Below are 25105 nucleotides of genomic sequence, written 5' to 3' on the forward strand. Positions count from 1 at the left end.
CCACATCACCTACTGCCTACTGTATCTACTGTTAGCGGGGACTATCATATGGCAATGACAAGGACAATAAGAAGCTTATGAAAAGACCAGTACCAGTAAACATGTTGGTTAAAAGAGTGTTTTTGCTCTCTGCAGAGTCCAGCTGAAATTCTTCATCTTTCATCTGGAATCCTGGGTGCAAGAAAAAGGGGACCACTTCAAATAGCTTACCAAACCCCCTTGTAGGTCAGCCAAGCCCAAACTCAGTCAAATATCACAGTTATTTTCCTATACTACCGTATACATTTTCTTCGATGTCTTGGGTGTGCATTTTCATTTGTGAGACCTATTCAATATCAATTTGGTGGATAATAATTTTTTTCCTTCACATTGGTGTGTTCAGTGCCTAATGTAACTACTCCCAGCAATTATTTTAAATCCCTCTTTTATGAAATGCACCCCCATACAGTAGAACGATATTATGACAAATTAAAGGGGGGGCTGAGGGAAAGTCAAGGGAAAACAAACCCCACCGACATCATTCTGAATTGTTGTCTTTTTGCCAAAAATACATCTGTTCTCGGTTCACAAACCAAGAACGCACTCTTTATGCATGAGTTTGCTTGTCTTATGTGGCATAGAGTGTCTCAAAGACATGAGACTCTGTGATCCCCAGACTGGGAGCAGTGCCTGTCACTCCTGTCTGCGTGAATGGTGCGTGAGTGGGGGTAAGGCGAGGGGCTGAGGGCTGGGGGTGGAGGGCAGAGTTAGGGCCTTTTTTAGGGGTGCCTACCGGAGTTAGGTGTGGTAGGGGAATTGGTCTGGCTGTTCTGCACTGCGGCGGCCACTGCATGTGCTGCTGTTACTGCAGTCTTGGCAGCGTACAGGTTGGCCTCTTCCTGGAACTTGCCTATGTTCTTCTTGTACCGAATTCTCTTGTTGCCGAACCAGTTGGATACCTGGGGGAGAGAGAGCAGAGGGAGAGCGGAGGTGTCAGACGTCAAGCAGCCAAGGCACTGTGCACTGAGCAGTGTGATTGTTTCAAGATGTCACGTTTGGGTCCATCAAGTACCCAATTCCCAGCCCCTGCAGTAATGTCCACTGGGTACGCAGGCTAATTAAGCTATAATCAGGAATCACTTGTGCGTTATCATGGATGGGAGCATGACATGCTCTCTGTTTGTCTCTTGACAAAACCAATACACTGGGGGCCGCTTGTCTCCCACAACATAGACTGTAAAGTTTTCCTCATATCATTACATTGCCATGCCTATTGTTCAAGAAACTGTTTTTATTTCATCTTGCCACTGCATAGGTCGCGTAACTTTTTTGTGTCTGTATCAGAACCACAGTTGTGAAACACAAAGTGTTTAATAGGATTACAATGGAGAACATCCAACCCATGCACATTCAGTGATGTTATGGTAAGGTTGAAGAGTAGCTATGAGGCCTATAACACTTTTTGAGGAACCTTTGTCCATATGAAATACAATCTCAGACAAAAATGGTTGCTGTGCCTATACTATACCCTTTAACCTGGAACCTTTATTATTATCGCCATCACCCTAACAATACTAGAAAATGCAATAATAACATTAAAAACAGTAGTGATAACTGCAATTGAAAAATATTGCTACAGAAAATGAAAATACATACAGTATTGACACCAAAACCGCACATCTTTCAAACAAGAATGAATTGTTTTTCTCATAAACTAGCTGGACCCTCTTTTTTGAGAAAATAATCATAACAAATGCACAATAACAACAACTGAATACCACTGCTACTTCTACTGCTATTACCCCTTATTGTTATAATGATGATGGAGATAATAATACCCATCCTTGTGGTGGAAAGAAAGAATGGAATGTTCTATGCATGGGTAAAACAAGTGTGTGAATGCTGGCTCTGCAATAATAGTGGAATAATAAAGAGATTACGGGTGTTTTTTAATGGCCCTATAAATTAGAGTGGCCTGTCGCCATGCTATGGCTCCCCTCTCAGCTCCTGCAGCCTGCTGCTGGACCAGCCAAAGAGCATCTGCCCCTAATGAAGGTTTATTTAATTTCCACCCCTGCGCTTAAATTTTAATATCTCCAGTAGCCCGCCAATGCCGCAGCGCAAACTGACTGGATTTGCATGACATCAGATCATTTCTACCCTGCATGTCTCTGTGCTTCTAAATCTTTAATATCTAGGCAATTAAAATTAATGACCATTCAGGCGAAGCCACTGTTGGCAGGGTTTCCTTGACATCAATTGTTTGATGGGTTTACCTAGAGGTTAAACTAACAAGCAAGGTTTAATTGGAAGCAATGAAAGCCCTAGCCATCATCCTTTTTACTTAACCTGCTTACGGAGGATTTTAAGGGCAGAGAGGATGCAGGCAGTCTCACTCTTTGAGCCAGATCACCAAGAACTGCCACACATAGAAACTTTCCCATTATGGGAGTACAACAGATGATTCCACCAAGACTTCACAAAATCACTTTATAAGGCTAAAAAATAAATGCTCTGGTATTATTATATTTTGGAATATGCATGGGAATAAGAGGAACTAAATTAAATGTACAATTATAATTTTTTCTGTTATCTCTTGAAATTCACATACCACGTATGGTGACTCTCTGATACAGGACTAGCATTAGTGTAAACAAAGCATATGTAAAAATCAAGCCTCCAGGCAGCTTGCTGAAAGCTCTAGCTTGTTTCATAGACTGGTGACGGCATTGCTGAGCTGCCTTTCTGTGCTGGTGGAAAACGGCTGGGGTGCCTTTAATCCATTCTTTATGAAATCTAATGGAAGACTGAGGCTGATGCTGTCTGCTTCAATAGCATCTATAGACCTCACAAAGCCTCATAAAGAAGTCACTTATCAGCAGTGCGGTGTTGACGCAAGGGCCACAACATAATGAATATGGTTGTATTATAGTGCACAATATACACATTACGGTAAGTACACTGAGCTAGAATTAGCACAGTATATGAGCAACTTGCATTTGTGGTGGAAGTAGTGGCGGTAGTACTATTAGTAAGATAACTCATAATAATTCAAGAATCACTGTATAACTTTTTTTTGTTTGTTTTGTTTTAAGACGAGTAAGTGTTCACAATGGGGAAATATAATATAATGTATGGAATTCAAATGACCAACTGTATCTGATCAGTGTATCTGGTCAGTAGGCTGTATTATTCAGCAGCAGCTGTTATGACTGTATTCTACCACTGTATGGTGTTGCGAGCCTGGACAGCCTTGACAGTGTTAGCATCATCTACTGTACCCTGGGAGGGGTAGGGGGCCACTTCCTTGTTCTACACACACGTTGTTTCTCCTGCCTACTGAACTCTAGTTTTAGTGATTTAGTGAGGTGCAGCTAAACATTGTTTAAATGCAGGCACCGTAAGTTGGTGACCACATCCCTATCCACATAACTAATTCCCTTTTATCTTGTGTCAGGTTGTGCGTTCAATTGACTTCTCTGTATCGTGAGAGCCAGGCTGAAAGACTGAATTACCTGACCTCGGCAACAGCATCAAAGGCAGCGATTGTATAATGGCGATGCACACTCCTTGCAAGAACACGACACCGGGTTTGTTCTCAGCGACCCACTAGAGAGGGCATGTAACTGTAGTTAATAATTCACTAACATTTCCACCCCATTCCGGGTCAATACACTGCTCTTGTCATTGAAAGGGAATGGATGATCTTTCCAAGGTCTCAATACAACTGGATTTATAATGTCTTCTTAGAAGACCCTTTAATGAAACCTCAAACTTGATCTTAATTATACAGACAAAGGTGGTTTCAGTGGCCATGCAGCTAATAGTATCAATAATGGAGCAGAGAACATTAATACTTAACAGATTAACCCAAGGCATCCTTTCCCTACATATATAATGATCTGAAATATTGATAAGTGTCGCCCATTTCAAGAGTGTGAGCTGGGAATGGTAACCACAGATTGTGGTGCTGGTTTAGCCCCACTTTGCGATCTCTGTCTTTTGTCCGTCTGGAGCACTGCTTGTCTTGTGCCCTATGAGCAGAGTGCCCCCTCACAGCAGCCCTGTCTGGAGATTATATCAATTATGGCCCCTGACACATCCATAAACCCTGACACAAACCACTGCTGTCCAATCCCACGCCTTCATTTAGGAGCCCAGTGTCCCACATGCAAATTGACAGAGTGAAATAATAAGACTGCATCCTGTATTTAGAGGGCCATTGCTTCATGGAGTGAGGTAATCTCTTGAACAACACCATTAACTCTTTTCACGTCAACCATGGCTGTTACAAACAAGCACATTTGGCCTTGGATGGTATAATCCAAGGATATGGTGTTTCACCGGTAAACAAGACATAAACAGTCCAATTCATGTTTATAAGCCATGGTACGTATAAGAAATCTGAGGTTAGATATATCAATCATTCAAATATATCTTTGTTTCATGCAATGAAATAAATGCTCTATTTCCTCATGTCAGAGAACGACACTGACATTGTATTATGTGACATCCCACTAATCATATTTATTCAATCCATCAATTAAAGCAGTGACATCTGTGATAACCTACAAGCATGATGGTAGTTAATGTTTATTGATTCACATACTTGCATGACAGTCACTAGAGATTAATGTTGATTCTATAATGAAGTGCACAGAGATACTATATTACTGTACACAATGCCTACCTCAGTGAACTTTAAAGGTGAGTTAAAGAGGTCTTGGAAATACCCCATTTCAACATGTTTATCCAGTGTCACAGAGTTCTAACAACAAGCTCTCTTATGCTAGGGTATTTTAAAGACGTCACACTGGGAGAGTATGTGGCTTAGAGTTCACTTTTGGACTTTGTTATTCACATAAAATGAAGCAAAGCACTAAAAGGTAGTCAATACGAGTGTCTGTAGTGGCCTTAGCTTGTCAGGGGGAACCCTGCTAATGGGGCTTGAGATGAGTTCAAGTGAATTTTTAAAAGGCCTCTTATTTCTGCATAGGCTGATTTGTTCTCCTGGGAACTCATACAGTGCCCTGTTTAGTGGAGCACTCAGAGCAGAGAATAGTTCCACTTGTGAAGGTTAGTGCCCATGCCTTAAACTAACATTAAGCACACTGGTGGTGGAAAGCAGAACATTTAAAACAAAGACTGCATACTCTGAAATCAAGATGGGACAAAACTAGAAGATGCTCTACAACAAACAAAAATGAAAATGGTGGAAAACAAATTGTATCATGTAATAGAAATGACAAAAAGCAAAATGATATGACATGACACATTCAAACAAATGCATACTGTAGTATGGTGGCATGGGTGCTGTCTATAAATGGTATTCAACATAATCATAAAGGGTTGGAATTAATGAAATAAACACTTCAAAAGTGAGCTGTGCGTACAATGAAAATGGTGTTCAATCCATAGTTTTGGCCTATGCTATGCCCCCACAAGAGGTTGTGGGGTTCATCAGATAAATAACACACATCCTACTACAGTGTCTCACTGTGCTTCCTTGTTTGGTTCCAGACTTAAAGTAAAGCTATAAGCCTGCTCAGCCTAGATTCAATTAGCATCAGATTGATTTTCAATGTGGGGGCTATCAGTCCATTGGTGTGAGGGAGGGGGGGGTCTGTGTGCAGTGGTCAACTGTGAAGGTGCACATATACATAAAGGAAGAAAAGGTACAAAAGAATAAAAACAACAACAGTGGATCAGGAGAAGTCATGACATACCTGTGATACTGTGATGGTGCTTCCCACCCCCTGAAGGCAAAAAAGAATGGGCTTTTACAGTATCTGACTCTTCACGACTACACTCATTATACCCCTCCACTCCCCCTCCCCACAGAAAAAAAGAGAACATTGCAGATCAATGCTTATTGTATAATTAACTCTAAATCTTACTCTGAAATTTAGTCCAATAGGAACAACCATGGGTTAACATCTGAATTAGAATACAAAAAAAATCTTAACAGTAGGATAGATTGCAGGACAATAACAAGGTTGGTTTGGATGTGGGGGATTGGTGTGAGAGATACTATTGCCTTCAGGTTAACCCATATGAGGCTAAAGGTTAAGTGGGAAAGACACACACATTGAGTGTTGTGCTTTTGCATAAAACCAAACATTTAGCGGGTGAATCTGCTGTGAGTCCATGTGCTCCCTGGTTACAAGCAAAGGCTAAGCCTGAGCACTGCCACCACATACTTTCACCTTAAAGTTCACATCTATTAGTATCAATTAGCCTGATATCATCCAGTCACCAAGATCAGAGAGCTTACAAGCATCTGTCTGTCTCAGAGTGCTGGATATATCCCTTAATAATCCTCATAGATCAATTGACCTAATGGACTGATAGAGCTGACAGAGAGAACACGCATGGCGGATGGGAATGAGAAAGAAAATGGCAGAGAACCCAGAGTGGACAGCTACTGTATGGAGTGCTAGCATAGGTCTCTGATAGGACCCTGACCTCACTCCCCCCACCCCCACAGCTGTGGCCACTGCTCTGATAGACTAGACTCACCCTAGCTGAGCTATCATTAGACACAATGTCAAGGTTAGATAAGGACATTGTGCTGTGTGTGGCCTAGGTGTCCTTCCAGGCTGGTCTGGAGTCGCAGCCATGGCCTCAGACTACTGCCTTTTCCACCCTGATTCCCCACCAGCCACTGTGTCTGAGACAGGGGAGCTGCACCCACCTGGGATACTGTGATGCTGCACTTCTTGGCCAACTCTTCTTTGGCTTCTTCACTGGGATACGGGTTGCTGAGGTGCGAGTAGAAATACTCGTTCAAGATTTCTGTCGCCTGCTTGCTGAAGTTTCTCCTTTTCCGCCTGAGTAGGGAACAAAATGAGAGAAAGGCCAAGCAAGCTCATTAGCGAGACCAGCATTAAGTCATCCATTTGGATCGGACAAATTGCACAATCAATCTCACACATAAATGGTGAAAATAATGAGGAATGGGGGTCTGAGTGCCCTCAGGAGCGGGATTTTGTGTCCTGCTCTCAGCACCATCCTCATCAACACACACCACAAGTCCATCCCCCAACCAATAAACCCACAAACACACACACACACACATGCAAACACATACATTGCCTAATTTGGTCTGTTGGTCTCCAATCTTTGGTCCAAGCGTGTAATGTGTAGTGTTTAGCGCAGCGGATGGGCAGGCTTGGTGATGGAGTGCTATGCCCAGTCGGAGTGCATCTTGGTACATTATAGAAATCACGACATGCACAACTGAGCATTGTTCCTGAAGTGCCACTGCCCCAGGGAACTCCAGTGGGAACAAACCAACTCTAACTAGATCCGGGTCCCCTTCTTCCCCCAGGGCACTACTTATCATGTTATTGAGCATTCACTTATTTTGCCTTGTTTACCACACTTCACATGAGCAATGGGCAGCAAATGTGCTTCTGCTTGGTTTGCTCAGACCCAAACTTCCTCCCACTCTCCACAGAGCTCCACTCCACCAAACTGTTTGTGATTACAGTAATCCAGAACACCTGCTGATGACCTCCACTCCAACAATTACATATGACTTTGTTCCCATTTCATTTAATCTTAACTGCTTTCCGGTGCCTGCATGATTGTCTTAAATAGGCAGCTAATACATAGCACATGCACTTTATGGCAAGAACTTCTATGAATTTTTGCAGTGTGCAGTATAACGCGATGGAAAGTAGATTTATTTATCGTTGTTATGAAGATCACGTGTACAGTAGATACTGTATGCATCTCTGTCTATGAGTGTTAAAATGTGCTTTTAGTTTTTCCTGCTTCCTCTATGTCCGTTTTTCACCAACTGGTGGTACGGGACCCACTGGTGGGTCACAGCTGATCCCAACTGGGTTTAATTTTAAGACTCGGTAAAGATGATAAACATTGGATTTTAATGAATGGTGAGTCACAAGAAAGCCCAAAAAGCTTTCGGACACAAACACACACACACACACAGGCGCCATGTAATACACACTGACCTGGCGTCGAGGAACCTGGAACGCAGGATCATGACGGCCTCACAGGTGCTCTGTTTGAGCTGCATCTGGATGGAGCTGAACTTGCGGTGGATGATGCCCACCATACGCTCGATCTCTTTGGGCGAGATGGGCCGCGTGCGTGACTGCTCCCTCAGCAGGTTCATCACGTGGGTGGTGAACTCGTTACACGCCTGCAGAGAGACACACAGAGCACAAGCCATCCCTGTTAGCACAACCTAGCCTTGTTAGCGCAACCCAACCCTGTTACCACAACCTGCACCAAGCCCTGTTAGCACCCAGCCCTGTTAACACAACCCAACCCTGTTAGCACAACCTAGTCATGTTAGCAAAACCCATCCCTGTTAACACATGATAGCTCTGTTAGCACAACCCAGCTCTCTTAGCACAACCCAGCCACTCAGGGAGAAATCAATGGCCTCAGCAGGCAACCCATTCAACAATGGCAATATGGCTTTACCATCTGACATAGACAAGGCTATTATGAACCTCTCGACCTTAACTTGTTTAAGAAACCCATAATAATATTTGAAAGTTTATGTTTTGACTAGACTAGCCTATGTGCATTATGCAGTAACAGTTTTGTATTGGAATGTGTTTTTCTTTCTCTCTTAGTTAAAAGCTTCTACACTGATCATGCCATTGAAAAACAGAGCCCAGTGTTTATATGACTCCTGAGCACTTCGATGACTTAATAGGTGAAGTCATCTATGAATGCAAATGCCGATTTGCAATTTGGCTTTGGCCCAACACAGAGAGAGAATTTAAACAGCTTTTCGTTAAACCAGTAGTTCATACATGATTAATTAGAATAACTCATTTACGTAGTGCACACTTTAGCTCATTACTCTGAGTAAAATTCGTTAAGTATTTACATTTAGATAATTAAAACCTGGGAACACCCTTAAGAAAGATGCATTCACTCCAGGCAGAGTGTTGTGTGCCCCCGCCTTCCCTCCTTCCCTCTCAGAGTGCTGGGAGTAAATTAGTCTAATTCACCTCACTGGCTTGCTGAGGCATCACTGTTACACCTTTCATTTTCTCCCATAATGCTTCTGTTTTATTGCTGAAGCTCAACGTGCCATTTGAGGAGTTGATCATACTCTAATTTTACAGAGATGACTACACCACTCCCTCGACTCTGTTAATGAACCACAAAATAGACACGCTTCCAATGTAACAAGGTGAATATTTCTCCCCCTGTTTTGGGGAACTCACAATGTCATGGTGGTTAATATCACTGCCAGCATTTGTAAACCATGGCATTCTAAGTGAAAATGAAATATGCATTCTAAAATACATCATTTAATGGTTGAATACAATCAATATATACTATATGGAAATCTCTTCAAGCCTAAGGTGAGGGAGTGTCCCACCTGTTCGTATTTCTCCAGCTCTGTGTGGTAGATCTGTCTGATCTGGGTGAGTTTGGCTCTGTAGTCGGAGTGTTCGATGGAGTTGTCTGAGGCCGTGCCTGAGGCTGCGGCTGCAGCGGCTGCAGCAGCGGATCCGCCCCCTTTCTCTGGTCCTGACACGCCCTCAGCCAGCAGCATGTTGTCCAGACGCATGAGCTGGGGGTCTGGGGGATCCTCCTCCTGAGCACCGCGGATGCTGAGGCCTGTGACAGAGAGAGAGAGAGAGAGAGAGAGAGAGAGAGAAAGAGAGAGAGAGAGTGAGAGAGAGAGAGAGAGAGAGAGAGAGAGAGAGAGAGAGAGAGAGAGAAAGAGAGAGAGAGAGAGAGAGAGAGAGAGAGAGAGAGAGAGAGAGAGAGAGAGAGAGAGAGAGAGAGAGAGAGAGAGAGAGAGTCAGTGACTGCTATGAGCACATCCAGAGTTGACTGACTGACGGACACACAAAGGGCTTTTTGATGGTGTGCTGTTTTTCAGACCAGCACCGCCATGGCAACTGAAACAATATCACCCACATTTTTTATTATTTTTTTGTCATTTGTTTAGTGTTGCTTATACACCAGAGGGTGAGGTTGATGGTCTTCTCATGATTCACACCTGGACACACTCTCGAATAGACTTCCGTGGCTGAATGATTTTTATGAGGGTGAAAAATACAACAGCTCAAATTGTACAGCTTAAGTGCTCACCTTACAAGTATCCTCTTGTACAGTGAACTGCTGAAGCCCAAATTCTCTTTCAGACCTTACACTGAATGTATGAAGTCACATGTGTGCAAAACATTGCAGGGGCAATTAACATCATTACGTATGGCCATCGTGCAGCGAGGGTAGTCCCCTGTGGGCATGGATCGGGTACCTCCTGTATCCAGTACGTGCTGTGTTCCTGTCGCCCAAGCCTGGGCCTGCCTACTTTTATTTACACACTGCGCTGCACATTGTGTGTGTACGGGAAGGCTTACATGACAGCAACATCCATAAACTGACAAATGCTCAACGGCGAGGTGGCACTTCTATTCTCCGAAAGGATGCTAAACAGAGCAATATACCTCAAGCGTGTGTCTGCATTTCTTGCATTGTGCACACTGGGTGAGAAAGTATTAAATCACAATTTTCTCTTTCCTTTCTGCGATTTAATCCAGAACAGGAATTTCTCTCGTCTTATTCGTAGCAAATTCCACGTTCCGTTCCAAATTCCATGTTAGAGAACATTGAATTGTACCAAGAGGTTTCATGTTTTGAAACATTTTAATCAACCTTAATTTCAACATGCGTCTGATTTGCAACTGTGCAAATCTCAGGACTTTTGTTATTGATATCAGTACCTGACGATTATTTTCTCTTCTCTTTTCTCTCTTGCCTATCATTCAGCAGATCCTAATTAGCCGGCAGTCAGCATACGTGCACACCTGCACACAGAGGGAATGTTGCCATGATGGCTGCTTCAATGGCTTTGCAGTGAAAAAAGACTGTAGGTCAGAATTACAACCGCAATAAGCTCACATTATTCAGTCCAATAAATGGATCAAAATATACCCAATCTGCGGTAAACACTGAGTGCCCACTCAAATGTTATGATTACTGGGGTTGTTTCAATTCAATAATCTGCCTGCAATTCAGGGATTTTCAACAGCTCATTAAAGCTTCATTAAGATATGGTGAGCCTCTGAATTCCAAATAAGAAGATTAGTGGCTCTATTGTATGAGGCAGTAGCCTAGCAATCAGAGAGGCCCTTTACCAGGCCCTGACCGACTGACCCTGCACAACGAGTAAGCGCTGGAGTGTACCGAGTCTCTCTCTCCCTCTCTCTCTCTCTCTCTCTCTCTCTCTCTCTCTCTCTTTCTCTCTCTCTGAAACACACGCGACCACACACACACACACACACACATACAGTGTGTGTACACACACACAAAATAAATCGCTGTAGCTGAGCTAAACAAATAAAGAAAATAAGACAGTTTATTATGCCATCGGAATAAAGCAACAACGGTTTTGGTCATTTTCAAAGAATATTCTTTCACCTCTCTCATCACAATCCCCATACACTTTAGCGTGTCTTGCTCAGATGTGAGGGCAAGACAAATTTGCCTCTATTTGTGGACTGGCTGGGTTTGTGTCTTTTAGGTGTAATGGTGTGAAAGCAGGGGATGAATGTGGCCATTTGTGTTGGAGACATTGAGCTAGAGATGCTGGACAGTGCTGCATCAGGTCTGCCAAACCAAATCACCCATGTGGACAATAAGCTATTGCTCCACTAACCCTCATCCACATCATGCTGTATCTACAAAGCTTAACGCAAAGCTCCCATTTTAGACAAACAAAGCTATTTTCAGTCCTGTGTCTCAAAACAAGCAAATCTAACCACAATGACAATTTTTTCTTTTTTTTAGAGATGTACATAATGCCGCTATCAGGATTGACCTTATGTCTGGCTCCAACATTTCAAATTTCATGTTTGTTTGCTTTGCTTGTACTGTATGTGGTGGTTTATCTACCAAAAGGTTAAGCATTTGCGTTGAGCAGTATTTATGTAGACCTTGTGTTGCAGACACAAGCTCAAAGTCTGCACTTTTTTACTTTGTGCTGGAGGTGGTAGTAAGTAGGTAGGCACGTTTTTCATGTCAGGTATATTAAATATAACTCTGAGACGCAGTGCACATTTCCACACCAAACCCAGTTGTCACTTTCACTCCACTCACTCTCTATCCAGGGGAAATGCAGCTGGGGGAATTTACAGGGCTTTTCAGTTAAATGGACATAAATCACTGGTTTCATTCAAACCAAATAATCACAGGCCATAAAGAGCTACTTGTCTCTTACCATATATTACCACAAAGTTCCTGTGAGCAATAATGTGGCCATTCAAAGCAAAGGAAAACAGAGCGAGACATTAGGAAGTGACATGTAATCCTGTTAGGACACTGACGTGTGGAGTGGCCATGACATTTTTATCATACGTGTCCATTTCTATTTGGGAAATCAGCAGGATAAAAATGATTACTCTACTGCCCTGAAATTGTGCCGCCCTCCAGGAGCCCACCAGGGTGTGTTTGTGCCATAGCAGCTATGGAGGGCCATCCATAACTAACAGGTTTGGAAACACTGCCCTCCTGCAGCTCGTAGCAATTGTAAAATGATAATAATAGGTTACAATAAGTAAAAACGTGGAGCTTGGAAACTTATTATTTATTCCTCCATCAGATGACAAAAATGTCACATTCAAAAGTCCTGTTATCATATTCATGAAGCTTGTTTATCTATGTTTATACTGATACTGTACCTTTGTGGGAAGAGCTACATACTGTATTTTGGATGCACTGTGTAAGCTCTGTATAATCACACACGATTCACAAAATAGGCTTGTGTTAGATAATATCTTTAATTTGCAGTAAGGCTGACAAGTCTGTATAGTTCCTTCCACATCTATAGTCATTGCTAACTCTCCAAGCCTGCCCTGCCTCCACAAATCTTTATCCACATTTGTGGGTGATATGGTACCAGTATTAAAACTAGTTTTGGCACCAGAGTTAGCTGTAATCATTCAGAAGGGGATTAAACCTGAACTGGGATGCAGTGTCACCTTGGTTAAGACTCCTGACAACAGTAACCTGAGAAATCTAGTCTTAAATCCAGTCCTTGTCCGTCTTGAAAAGTCTAGTCCTAAACAGACCTTTCCATTCACAGACCTTCACTACAGCATATTAATCAGAATCAGAATTGTGTTCATTGAACAATACTGCAGCATTACAACAGCTAAAAAGGAGGGCATGCCCATGTTAATGTAGCTCGTTTCTCCTTTGGGCTTGAGAGAAAGTAGACATCATGATAAATACGTCTGTATCGACAGCAAGGTGTGGTTTTACTTTTCATATTTACATGTTCAATGTCGGTATCGGATCTGAGGAAATAACACATTTGACAGATAAAGACAATGCAGGTCTTTCTCTCCCACTCCCCCTCTGTTTATAATCATTTCCGGTTTCGGGCTTGTTGTCTCGTTCATCACCCCTGCTTGAAGCTCTGACAGTGATCTGAGCAGTGCCTCCGGCCGCTCTCCTTTCCTCCCACCTCTTTCCCCCTGTGTCCTCTTTTATTCCGTGGGCTTAGCTGACCTTTGGCCCAGTGCTTGTTTACTCTCATCACTGAAGTGTGAGCAGGAGAGCCATAAAGGCAGAGCCCTGCTGGGTTAATGTGAGCTGCTGAGGAGCAGGGGCTGCAGAGAAGGTTGTGCTACTGCGCCGTACTGCACTGCACTGCACATCAGAGAGAAGACAATACACTCTCACTGCATCACATTCCACAGGCAAGTCAGGGAGGGATTACTTTTTTTTTTCTAGTTTGTATTTTTTCTTTGTTTGAATAAAACATGTTATGTGATCCCAGTAAGACACCGTGAATAAGCTGTAGCTTGAACAGTATAGTGTGTTACGTGTTACGTTAACTGGTTGTAGTACAGTACTTTACACTTTATCTATTGTTGCGTGTCGAGCTGTTTCCAAGAGTGCCCATTGTATCTCTGTTACTTCCACTGCTTTCAAAATATCCTGTTCAATCCACCTCACTCTGACCCTCTGCCACTGCTCCACGACTCGATGCTTCCAACGAATGGGCCCTGCACATATCGACACCCTGTTCATCTAATTGCATTGATCCAAAAAGGTCTCCCAAAGCTAACTAATCGAAATAGAATTTATTTTCTGTCAATATTTGCAAAGGTCATCTCTCTTAAAGCAGGAGACAGTCCCAGGGACAGAGGGTGCCCGGCTATAGCTCTCTGCCTGGCAGACTGCTCTGCTATCCACTAAGGCAGCCATCTCTGGGTGAGTACTAGCGAGGATCCCTGACTCCTAATCCACCATGTGATTAGAACACGCTGCCAAAGCAACACACCAGAGACAACAGAGGACTTAGAGGAGCACCATCACAAAGAGTGCAGTGTCACTACAGGCTTGTTCCATGTCCTTTGACTTAATATCATCTCGTTTTCAAAGCCCCTGGATCAGTTGGGCTCAGCTCTGGAAAGCAGGGAAGTGGATCCAATTACCATTGGAAATCTTTTGTTCTGGCAAATGAAACATAAAGATTCTCTTTCATTGATGTCCTTAAAGTCTTTTTTAAGCTTGGCCTACATCCACATGGCACAAAGAATCTGGGAGCATTGCCTGCGGGCTCTCTGAAGCATGTACAGTAATTAACATGCCATTAACACATTAATACACATTAGCTATTCCCAATGTTAATGGCAGGGTAATTACCATACCTGATACCACACTGAGGGGAAGCCAGAGCACAATTGCCACATTTCATTTTTTTTTTTTACTTTCTTACATTGTGAATGAGCTGAAAAGAGCCATGTCTAATTCAGGGGCTAAATCATTATATTTCCCGACAGACAGAAAATCTCTGCACACGTCTGTCGATGAACACACAGCCTCTCTAGCTTCAAACAGTATCAGGGAGAAAGGATACACACATAACATTACTATTCCGTCTCTATACAAAGAGACTTCAGAGGAGTGAGCTTTCACTGGATTCACTGTAGCGTAGAGGACTGACTAGAGGTGAGGAGGAGATACCGAGGGGGGTGTGAGTGTGAGTGTGCCGATTAAATGCAGAGTAAAAGAGGGCAGGGAACGGACCCTAAACTGGGGAATCCCTGTCTAGAATGATGATGTATTTCCTCCCAGTGTGGTGAGTGATAAGCTAATCAGGCCCGTTGACAGTGAAGTGTTACAGCCCCCCGGTGCTGGGTCAAGACTTCTCCCATCATACACCACCAGCACACTCTAAACGGACAGCACAGGGGGGAAAAGAAGAAGTGACAAAAAGTGGCTCCGGTCAGAGAAGAAGATCCCTGTCAGTTCAGGTAGCCTTTGTCCCTCGATGATGATGCTCTCCTCCCCCCTGCGTGCTCCCTTGACAAGGGAGTAGGGGTGTGGAGGGCGGCTACTCACAACACACAACTCAAAGAGATGGGAGGGGGATGGGTTATGGGTGGGAAAAGATAACCCAAACAAACATCTTGTAGACATTTTGCCGAGCACACCAAAATTAATCACTGTCCCATTGTGGCACTGACATTTGTTGAAAGTGACACACGGCATGACAGACCAGGGGAAGAGAATGGGGGAACTGAGGGAGGGAGACTGGGTAAACAAGGGCCACTGTCACTTGCTGTGTGTGTGTGTGTGTGTGTGTGTGTGTGTGTGTGTGTGTGTGTGTGTGTGTGTGTGTGTGTGTGTGTATGTGTGTGCGTGAGACGCGCATGTGTGTTTGTTTGTGCTTGTATGTCTGTGTGTATATGTGTGTTCTATGTGTGTGTGTGTGTGTGTGTGTGTGTGTGTGTGTCCGCTCTTGTGCCTGCCCTCTCAGACTTGAGAGTGGGCAGATGGCCAAGTGGTGCGGTGATGGCTGACCAGGCCTGGCTGTGGCGGCCGCACGCGGCGGTCGGGGGAGACTGGCCAAATGAGTGGACAGGACCTCCGCTACAGATCAGCACACTGACTGACCCTACAGAACACATACAGCACGGGGCTCCAGCATAGGGCTTCACATGGTTCAGCAGCCATGGGATCAGCAGCAATCACCAAGCTGCTTGTTCATCCAATGAGGCATTTACTATCAATGCTAAACATAACATAAAAATATGTAATATTCATATACATGACTAGAATGAAGACATTTCTCTTAAAGTGACTAAGAAATGTAATGAGATAAAAATAGTCATATTGTATATCAAGATACCATTTGCTTAATATGTTTTTCTCTTATTTCATTTCATGTCCTACAGTCTGTATAGCTGGTCTTTAGCTGCTAGCCTCAATTTTCTGCAAAGGTACCCTGCTTCTTTATTCAGACCTCAAGCAAATAATGCAAATGTGGCACTGAAAGCCACTTATGAAATACCCAAAGGCAACTAATCTCTCCTCCTCTCGTTCCAGCCTTCTCCGCAGCTCCCTAATTAGAAGACGGAGATTGCATGAAACCAGGTCACACAGCAGGTCCTGTACACACACAGAAGCATGTGAATATACAGATACCGCTTCATGTAGACATCACACACATGCAGCCATGCATACATCATTCTAAAGACTAAGGGTGAAACAAATAATACTATTTACGTTATTAATCCCATATTTTTGACTGTATTCCTCCAAAGAAATGTTTTTTCCTTGAGGCAGTGTGTGTGTGTGTGTGTGTGTGTGTGTGTGTGTGTGTGTGGGCGTGTGTGTTTCTCTGCACGAACGCACGCATGCATGCAAGCACATGAACAATAAAGCAGCGCTAGGAACATACAGCAAACCATGATCCAGTGCCAGAGAAATTATTCTTTGCAGTGGCATTTCTACAAGAGAGTTGACAGTCCATCATTTAGATTTCGTTGCAGTGTATCCACGGAAAAGACTGCACTGCCTGAAGGAGAGGGAGCTGTTTCCCTCTGAAGAGTGTCTTTTATAGGGAGGAATATGACTCCAAATTATAGATTAACAAAACCTTCCCAGCTCAGCGAACATACATAGCCCCGTTTACCTGAGGAAGCAGAGGCTGTACTGGTGGAATACGAGTGTCTTTGAAACACACAAGGGGATCTCATCCTGCTTATTCTCCTCAGTCAGGTGAGAAATGATACAGCCAACCAAAGGGAACACACACAGTTGCTTTGCAGTGTGTTTGTGACCTGGGGTAGATGGTGGTTGTAATTTGGAGGGACAGAATGTTCAGGTCAACCAAAGTCACATGCACCTGGAACAGGAGCATCATGGCTGCTGGCGTGATGTAGCTGCTGCTGCTGTTGCTGCAGGTTCCTGTTGTCTGCAGTGTGAGGAGGAGCTGGAGAGATCATGTCCAGTCCTAACAACAGCATGTGACAGAAGCAGGCCAGGGAAGATGTGAGGAGCAGCAGAGACTAGCAGGCAGGCTGCCATCCACTCTTTATCAGCTCCCCTTCTACTCAACGCATCACATCAGATCCATCGCAAATACGGCCATGATAACGCAGCGAGAACACGGTTTATTTAAGAGGTCTCTACACAAATAGAAGCACCATTGAAGACACTATTTTCCACAGCAAATAAATGAAATTGTTGTTGTATGGGAAATCCCAATACTACTTTATTTGATTTACTTATTTGATATACGTATGACAGGGCTGCTCCCTGTTGTATGATACCCGGTGAATGAGGTAAAAAAAAAAGGTAATTTGTTTGTAATTATTCTCAGCTTATTTATCAGCAGTATTTTACACACCATTTAATGAGTTAGTCTGGAGGCGTGGCCATTGACTGTGACTTCCTCTCCCAGTTATCCAAGATGAACCGTGCCATCTCGCACATGTCACCCTCGTCATGTGTGTGAAGTCCCTCTCCACACTCAATTCCCTACCAAGGCTTCACCGGAGTGGAGACGACGCACCACTGAAGCAACACAACAGCTCCCGTGCCGTCTCTCGACGTACAGGCGGGGTGGGGGAGGGGAGGGGGGGGGGGGGGGGAGACAGAGTGGCTAGCTCTCATAATTACAGTAATTAACAGTTGCAGATTTAATTGGAAGGGAAGGCATTAACGGGAGGAACATAGCACCGGCGCTTGCGGAGGGGAACCTTTGCGATGCGGGGCTTTTGTCTGGTACACACCTAATGGAGCCTTGGCTGGCTGGGCCGCTAGCAGCAGCCGAGTGCTGACACAACAAGCAGAGGGTTCAGACGGCGGGGCTTGTCAGGACTCAGACTGGAGGCAGATAATTAGATGCCAGGTTAATGAGAGCGCAGGCTCTTGATGGCATTTGGTTACTGTATGTGGGCAATTAATGACTTTGTTTTTTGTGTTTTTGTTGCCCACTTGTGTGGAAAACATAGTCCATTATTCACCTCAGTGATGGAGGGGCAATGGCTATACAGTAGAAGTCGTTTACATTGGCTAACATTGCATACCGCCATACAATGTTTTAGAACATGTACAAAATCCCAAAGGACAACAAGCAGACCATGAGGTCTCAGGTCAACTACAGGACATTGCATGCACAAGAATAAAGAAACTGGGCACTTAAACCAAGAGTGTTCACTTAATTCAGGGTATCGCCTTTCATAATGTGTTTGTGAAATTCCATACCCCTTTGAAAAGCACTGCCTTTTCATTCCAAGGGATTTATTGGCAATGAATCCACTGAGAGGACTTAAGACATCCTCTTGCTTAGCCAAACAGTCCAACGTACGTCTCCTATTTTAGAGTCTATTGTTGTCTTGCCTGTGGTGGCCAATTAGAGTGGTATGAGATAAATGGGCAGCCGCAACTTTGATGTCCATCTTTTTAATAAGCTTTGGTTAAGATGACATCTGTGTGAAAGAGTTCAATATCCTCACAGTGGGAGAGAAAAGAGGTTTATTCAAAAATGAAAAATCATGTAAATACTGTTGGAAGTTTAGGCTGGGTTGGGGATCATCGCTTCGGCTGTGACTCTGGTGTTGCTATTCATTATCATTTTATTGCCAAACATAGAGGACATCTTAGTTCTGCAGATTAACCAGCGGCAGTTGATTTGGAGAGCTTTTCCAAATCTGTATTTCTATCAAACAGTGGCAGCTTATGTGCAAATAAGAATATGATTTGAAAATATTCAACTACACTGAATAATCCTACACAAAGAAATTATTTTAGGACTTCAATATTTCCCTCTGTGTGCTTATCATAAACAAAATAATATGCTTAAAAGAAATAAGAAGTGTTTGGGAAATCCAACCAAAAAGAACTGTACAATGTAGGTATCCAGTGTGTATTTGTGAAATGTAAAAGCTGTTACATACAGTACAATGCATGGTGGTGTGATACGGTGGTTCTGGGTATTTTTGTTTGGGCATCCTTGTCCATGTGTTTGCTGATGCACGCGTGCCCGCTCTGGCCTGTGGACGTGTCCCTTTATATGTGTGTGTAACTCAGCCAGGAATAATGTAAATGTCTGGAGAGTCTTAAGACTGAGCAGGCCCGTATAAAAACGCCCTGTTTGAGGCTAGTAAAACAAGTCAATAAATACAGAGGAGAAGCCTGGGCTGTCTGCTGTGCTTGCCTGAATGAAAACAGAGGTGAACTGCTTATTTTCAGCATGGCACCAGAGGATGACAGCAGCATTATGAGCCCTCATACATTCTGACTATCACTCGCCACAAGCTGTATCTGTCAACATTACACCCGCCTGCATTATAGATGTAAACAAAACATCCACATCCACAAATAGGACTGTCCACAGCTGGTCGTGGGCAGTGGTTAAAGTTACTAAATGCTGCCTACTATAGTGACTGACCCAGGTTGTGAACTAGGGTCTCTCTCTCCTTCTCTCCATCTCTCTCTCTCTCTCTGTCTCTCTCTCTGTCTCTCTCTCTGTCTCTCTGTCTCTCTCTCTGTGTCTCTCTCTCTCTCTCTCTCTCTGTCTCTCTCTCTCACACCCTAACTCTAACCCACCCCTCTTTTCTCATCTATTCTCTTAGAGAGAACAACAGCGGGAGTGCCACTCTACACTCCAACCCCCGGCACATGTAGCATTAAGGAGAAGGTAGAGAGTTATTTTCTGTTTGCTCTGCAAATGGGAGGGTGATGACACAGACTCACCAAAATGGAAACACCATTAGGTAGGCAAACACTACACTATGAAAACTGTTACCTGATTACAGGTGAGAGCAGAAAAAAAAGAGTTTTTTATGTTATGTCAACACTTCAGAAAAGCAAATATTTCAGTGACTGGCCTCACTTTGCTCTAATCCATTTGGTGTGCCTTCTTTGTTACCACAGCTGTTATCCTCACAGGACGTATTTACCAATGGGAAGAGTTCGTCTGCAAACAGGCTTTAGTGTGTCTCATATCCCCGGCTCTATGCAATGAATACACACAGGCCTCATATCACATTGAGGCCAACTTCAATCCCTTAAATACTGTAACCTACCTATCTGATATTCAATCATCGTATGAGGTTAAGCTTTTCCCATTTATGTTGCTGGTGGTTTTTCAGGGGGGGATTATGTGTTAAGGATTAAGTATGTATGTATGTATGTACTGCACACTTCAGCACAACAAAATGTAGTCTGGATATTTCTATGGAAATATATGGGGAGGTGTAAGACAAATCTGCAGGAGCAAACATTAGGTCGTTTCTTTTCCCTTTCCTGAAACTATACCACCAGTGACGAAACAGTACAGTACACAGAATGTTGCAAGCTTAAAATACTGTGCTAAGCGATACAATTCCCCTGGACAAAATGAAATGTATTAAACATGTGGATTTCATAAATCTCCCCTTCCTCAGTCTGAGGTCAGATGTACACTCAGCATGCACTTTCCATGAACACTGTTACTCTAAGTCACAAGTGCTCAGACTAGTATTAAATTAAACGCCAGCCGAGTGGATGACAAACACTAAGGCCAAAAAAGGGAATGGATTTTCATTTACTGGGCCTGGTGATTGCAATAGTAGTGATTATACTTTTAAAGCCATTGTAATGTAAAGTGTGGATGCTAAAATTCTGGATTGTGAGAAGGAGGTATCATACTGATGGTTTGGTCTCCTCAACTACCCCTATATGAGTGATTGGTAAAAGATTAGCGTCAAAGGGCACAGAGTGAACTTAGGGGGTGAGGAGACATATGTGTAAAACATTTTCATCCCTCCAAAGACAAACAATTCACCCTGAAAAAGAGAGGAGCCATTCCTCAAGGTTCAATAGTCTGCAGCATTTCTCTTCTTGTTCAAGATAGTGTTCAAAAACATCCTGGGTCCAAGCACAATGCGGTGTTAAACACCCAACTGGGATGCCTTTAACCTTGAGTAGCCTAGCAAAGGTAGAGGCAGCCTGGGGCTATGGGGGGACTGGGTACCACAACTCCCAGTGCCATGCTGCTCCACAGTGGGGGCCCAACATGGCCAGATTGGCAGAGGGGCCTGGTGGTGAGGGTGAACAGGGAGGAGGTGGGGGGCTGGGTCACCAAAGACATTCATCTGCTGGGCTGGGGTACTACATTCATTTGAGTTGTTCCATTTTTTATTTGTTTTGTTTTTCCAAATGATGCCTGTCTGGCTAACTCACTAAGCATGAGTGCAGGGGAAATTGCAAACACATTCACCTTGGTAGAGACAGTCCCGGTATTGGAGCATCTGCTACCAGGCTGTTCATGAGACATTCAGGGTAATTATTTCTCTAGCTTGATGGATAATCTGCTATCAGTAAAGATCAGAAGAGCTAAGAAAAGACAGACAGTAATTATCATTGCTCTGTGACTATCCCTGGTAAGTGAAGGACTTTTGAGCATTCCGTTAACAGTGCAACTTGTATCACACAAACAAACACACAAACAAAACAAATTTCAGATCCAGTCTACTGACAAGGTCACAGTAACAAAGGCAAAGACTTTCATTCTAAAAGCTCTTATTGGACACAAAGTATCTGTCATGTCGAGTAGAGCTCAGATTGGACTGCTGTAATACTCTTACAGTCCTTGCTTAAAACTAGCTCTACCTTGACCACAAAAAGAAAAAAAAATCAAATCTTTGGGTCCATTGTTGAGTCAATAGGGAGTCTCTAAAATTATTTTTGAAAACTGTACTGATTTGGGCATAAGTAACGAGTATTTTCAAAGTGAAATGATTTAGGGCAGAAGTACAGGAGGGCAATACATGTACAGTGGTCCTACAATACAAACTACTGTGAGCCTCTACAATAGTCTGTTCAGAGAAGTAGCTGAGAACTACTGTGGCTGAGAAGCCTAGCAGAGTGTATTAATGTTATTCACTAGTTGGTACCTAGCTTGGTAGCTACTGTACTATATGTGTGGGCAGAGTGAACATGATGAATAAATTAGTGTGTGAACAAAGTAGAGACTCTTTTTTTTTCTCAAGCTCATATTATTTCTTGTGCAAAACAAATATACAGCCCACAACCTCTGAATCACTTCAATTCCCATTTCCAAGTATAATTTAATCATATTTGCGACAGTTGACGATTACTTCATCACAGTGTAATGACAGATTAAAAAGTTGTCAAATTAAATATTAAAGAGGACTGCAGGCAGTTGTGAATTTTTAAAGGAATAACACAGATTGGAGATGAAATGAGGAACCTATATGCATATTTTATGCCATAGGGAACGAATACATATATTTTCCTCCAGGCCACCTACTTTGTAATAAAGAGCAGGGAGTCTATAGATGTGGTAATGTCTCCTAGTGGAATTAATATGGGAGAGAAATTGCTTTTACACAATGATGTCAAAAGGAATATGGCATGTTATGATCATGTGGAATAAAGATAAGATTTTTTTTTTCTTCTCCTTGAGTGAGTATTTTGCTAATGGTTTCATTATTCTCTTTAAGAATAAAGAAACTGGTCCTTTTTATGAACCTTGAATGAGCTTCCATTGAAAGTCGTTAACAGCATTTATTTTTCAATAGCAGCATAGATCTGTTGAAAATACCCATGTGGAACATATGCCGCAATGTAAAAGCTTTCTTATGAAGAAAAGAGAAAGTGACAAGTGACAGTTATGGTATGACAATTTCAGCGAGATGAGATTTTGGAGAACTACAAAGCCAATGCGTTGGATGCTAGAGGGTTAAGTCTTTACAAACGGCAGCACGGGGTGTTCCTATTTCACAGAGACGACATCATTGATTCTAGGAAACAATGTCTGATCAATACGGACATAAAAGCCTCCTCCTAACAAAGACTTACATGGAAATTTGCTACAGTATACAGTATCATGTCTCAGAGAAACACTCTCTGGACAAATACGGAGAAAGTAATTACACAATCATGTTGAAATACATGTACTGTATATGCTACAGTATGCCCACTGTAATTCCACTGTGTACTGCTACTGTATGTATCTGACTGTTTTGACAATGTTGTTGAATACTTTAGATTTGGTCACTGTTTCTTCAGTAGCTTCTCCTTTCAGTAACAGTTACTCAGACACACCCTCGTGTCCATACACACTTACTCATGCAATAAGCATCATTGTCACAGTGCCTTCACTTCCAAATGGCTCTGCCTCCACCATCTGCAGGCATTCCCAGACACACCGCTTTGAGTCTGCCATAATGATGCATGACTAAGTACAGTTAAAGTGTTGCAGTCTGTTGGCAAAAAGCAGTCAAGCACTTTGCTATAGTGTCACTACGGATAAGCGAGACAGTTGAGGGTTGACGTTGGATAAAAGGCACTGACAGGCCCAGTGCTGTGTGTGTGTGTGTGTGTGTGTGTGTGTGTGTGTGTGTGTGTGTGTGTGCGTGTGTGTGTGTGTGTGTGTCTGTGTGTCTGTGTGTCTGTGTGTGTTTGACACCATGGCACAGTAGCTTTGTGTGTGTTTTTCAGTGCTGGGCTGGGGTCTGTTAAATCTGGGACATGGTTTGAAATCATCACCTCTGCCAGGGAGCGTGGCCACAGTGCTGCCAGTGCAGCTTGGTCACGCCAACGGCTCGGTTCAGCCACAGCAGCTGGACATCTCCCCCCACACAGGTGGCAGGACCCGAGCACCACTGGCACTGTCTCTAAGGCAACCAAAGCAACCAAAGCCCCTCTGATGCCTGGCTACAGCCTAGCTACACAGCCCAGAAAAGGAACTACATTGTGTACAACAAATGCACCCCAAAGACAAACATACAAACACGCATTCGAATATAATCGAAACACTTCCGTTTGTCAGAAATGGTTCTGTTTCGGATATAAGAAAATCATTTGAGAGGGCTAGTGAGGATGCATACACCCAGATCCCTATTGTCTTCACTAAGCCTGTGAGTGAAGAGCAGCCTTTTACAGTGCACTGCTCATTAATGCGGCTTATTTGGCCTCTTACGCTAGGCTGTGAGAGCTGGTCTCTTTGGTGAGTTTATGGAGCAGCTGAGGCCTGCTCTGTTTGACAAAGCAATCAGGGGGCTGGAGGTTCTTTCCGAGGCAGGAATTCTCTCTCTGTGTCTCTCTGTCCCATTGCACTGCCTCTGCCAGTAGATATCCAACTTACAGTGAATGCAAAGGAGACAAAGAAAGACACACTCTGTCTGCTGGGGGTTTAGCGTCTGTGTGCGGCTGCATAGCTTTCCTCACCGCTTTGCCGAGTTTAATATTGCTGCTGCCGCTGCTTTCATGTAAATGATCTTGAATGCTATTTTTTTTAAGAATGCCATTTTAAAGAAATGCTCATTTCTGCCTCTTCATTCTGTCACAAACCCTTCTCTTCTCCCTCTTTCTCTCCTCCTCCCTCTTTCTCTCTCGCTCCCTCTTTCCACAGCCACAGACTACATAATTGATGCAAATGCTGTCACTTGTGTCAGGAGTGGAGGCTCTTCTGGTTTACTTCTGTGCAACACTTTATCGAGCAACATTAACTGGAGAAAGCAGCCTCGCTCCAGGGGTGGAAAATCAGCTTGTCAGGGGTCTCATTCGCACAGCCATTGAAGGGGCTGCTTCAGGATTGTTTCATCAAGGTGATTGAGAACAAAAAAGTACTGGAGCAAATTCCAGCTTATGTTGAGGAGCGTCGCCACATACATTATTTATACGTGCCCACCCTCCTCCCTCCACCCGTAAGAATACATCATTGCCTGATTCTCAAATATTTCTTCAGATTTCATCCCATTTGCGCTATATCCTTTTCACATCAGCCCCGCCAGGCCATTAGACATGGAGGGTTTGCTTTTTGTGTGTGACATAGACCTGAAATTATGGATTGCTGCCTTCATGTGGG

The 25105-nt window shown here is 43.4% G+C and overlaps 1 protein-coding gene across 7 annotated transcripts in view; it reads right to left on the minus strand.

The window, feature by feature from the left end:
• pbx3b (pre-B-cell leukemia homeobox 3b) overlaps positions 1-25105 on the minus strand; it is a gene marked incomplete at its 3' end in the record, with an annotated part of 64734 nt that overhangs the window by 4677 nt on the left and 34952 nt on the right. For 3 of the 7 annotated variants that reach the window (XM_083674094.1, XM_083674093.1, XM_083674097.1), the window contains exons 3-6: positions 9353-9594; positions 7959-8149; positions 6674-6809; positions 773-938 (exon numbers count right to left, since the gene is read on the minus strand). In XM_083674094.1, the coding sequence (XP_083530220.1) occupies positions 773-938; positions 6674-6809; positions 7959-8149; positions 9353-9594 (735 nt within the window). Of the gene's footprint in view, positions 1-93; positions 172-772; positions 996-5705; positions 5736-6673; positions 6810-7958; positions 8150-9352; positions 9595-25105 lie in introns of all 7 variants that reach the window. The other 4 variants (XM_083674095.1, XM_083674092.1, XM_083674096.1 and 1 more) reach the window with 4 other exon arrangements.

This window comes from Argentina silus (assembly GCF_951799395.1).
Source record: "Argentina silus genome assembly, chromosome: 7".
NCBI lineage: Eukaryota > Metazoa > Chordata > Actinopteri > Argentiniformes > Argentinidae > Argentina > Argentina silus.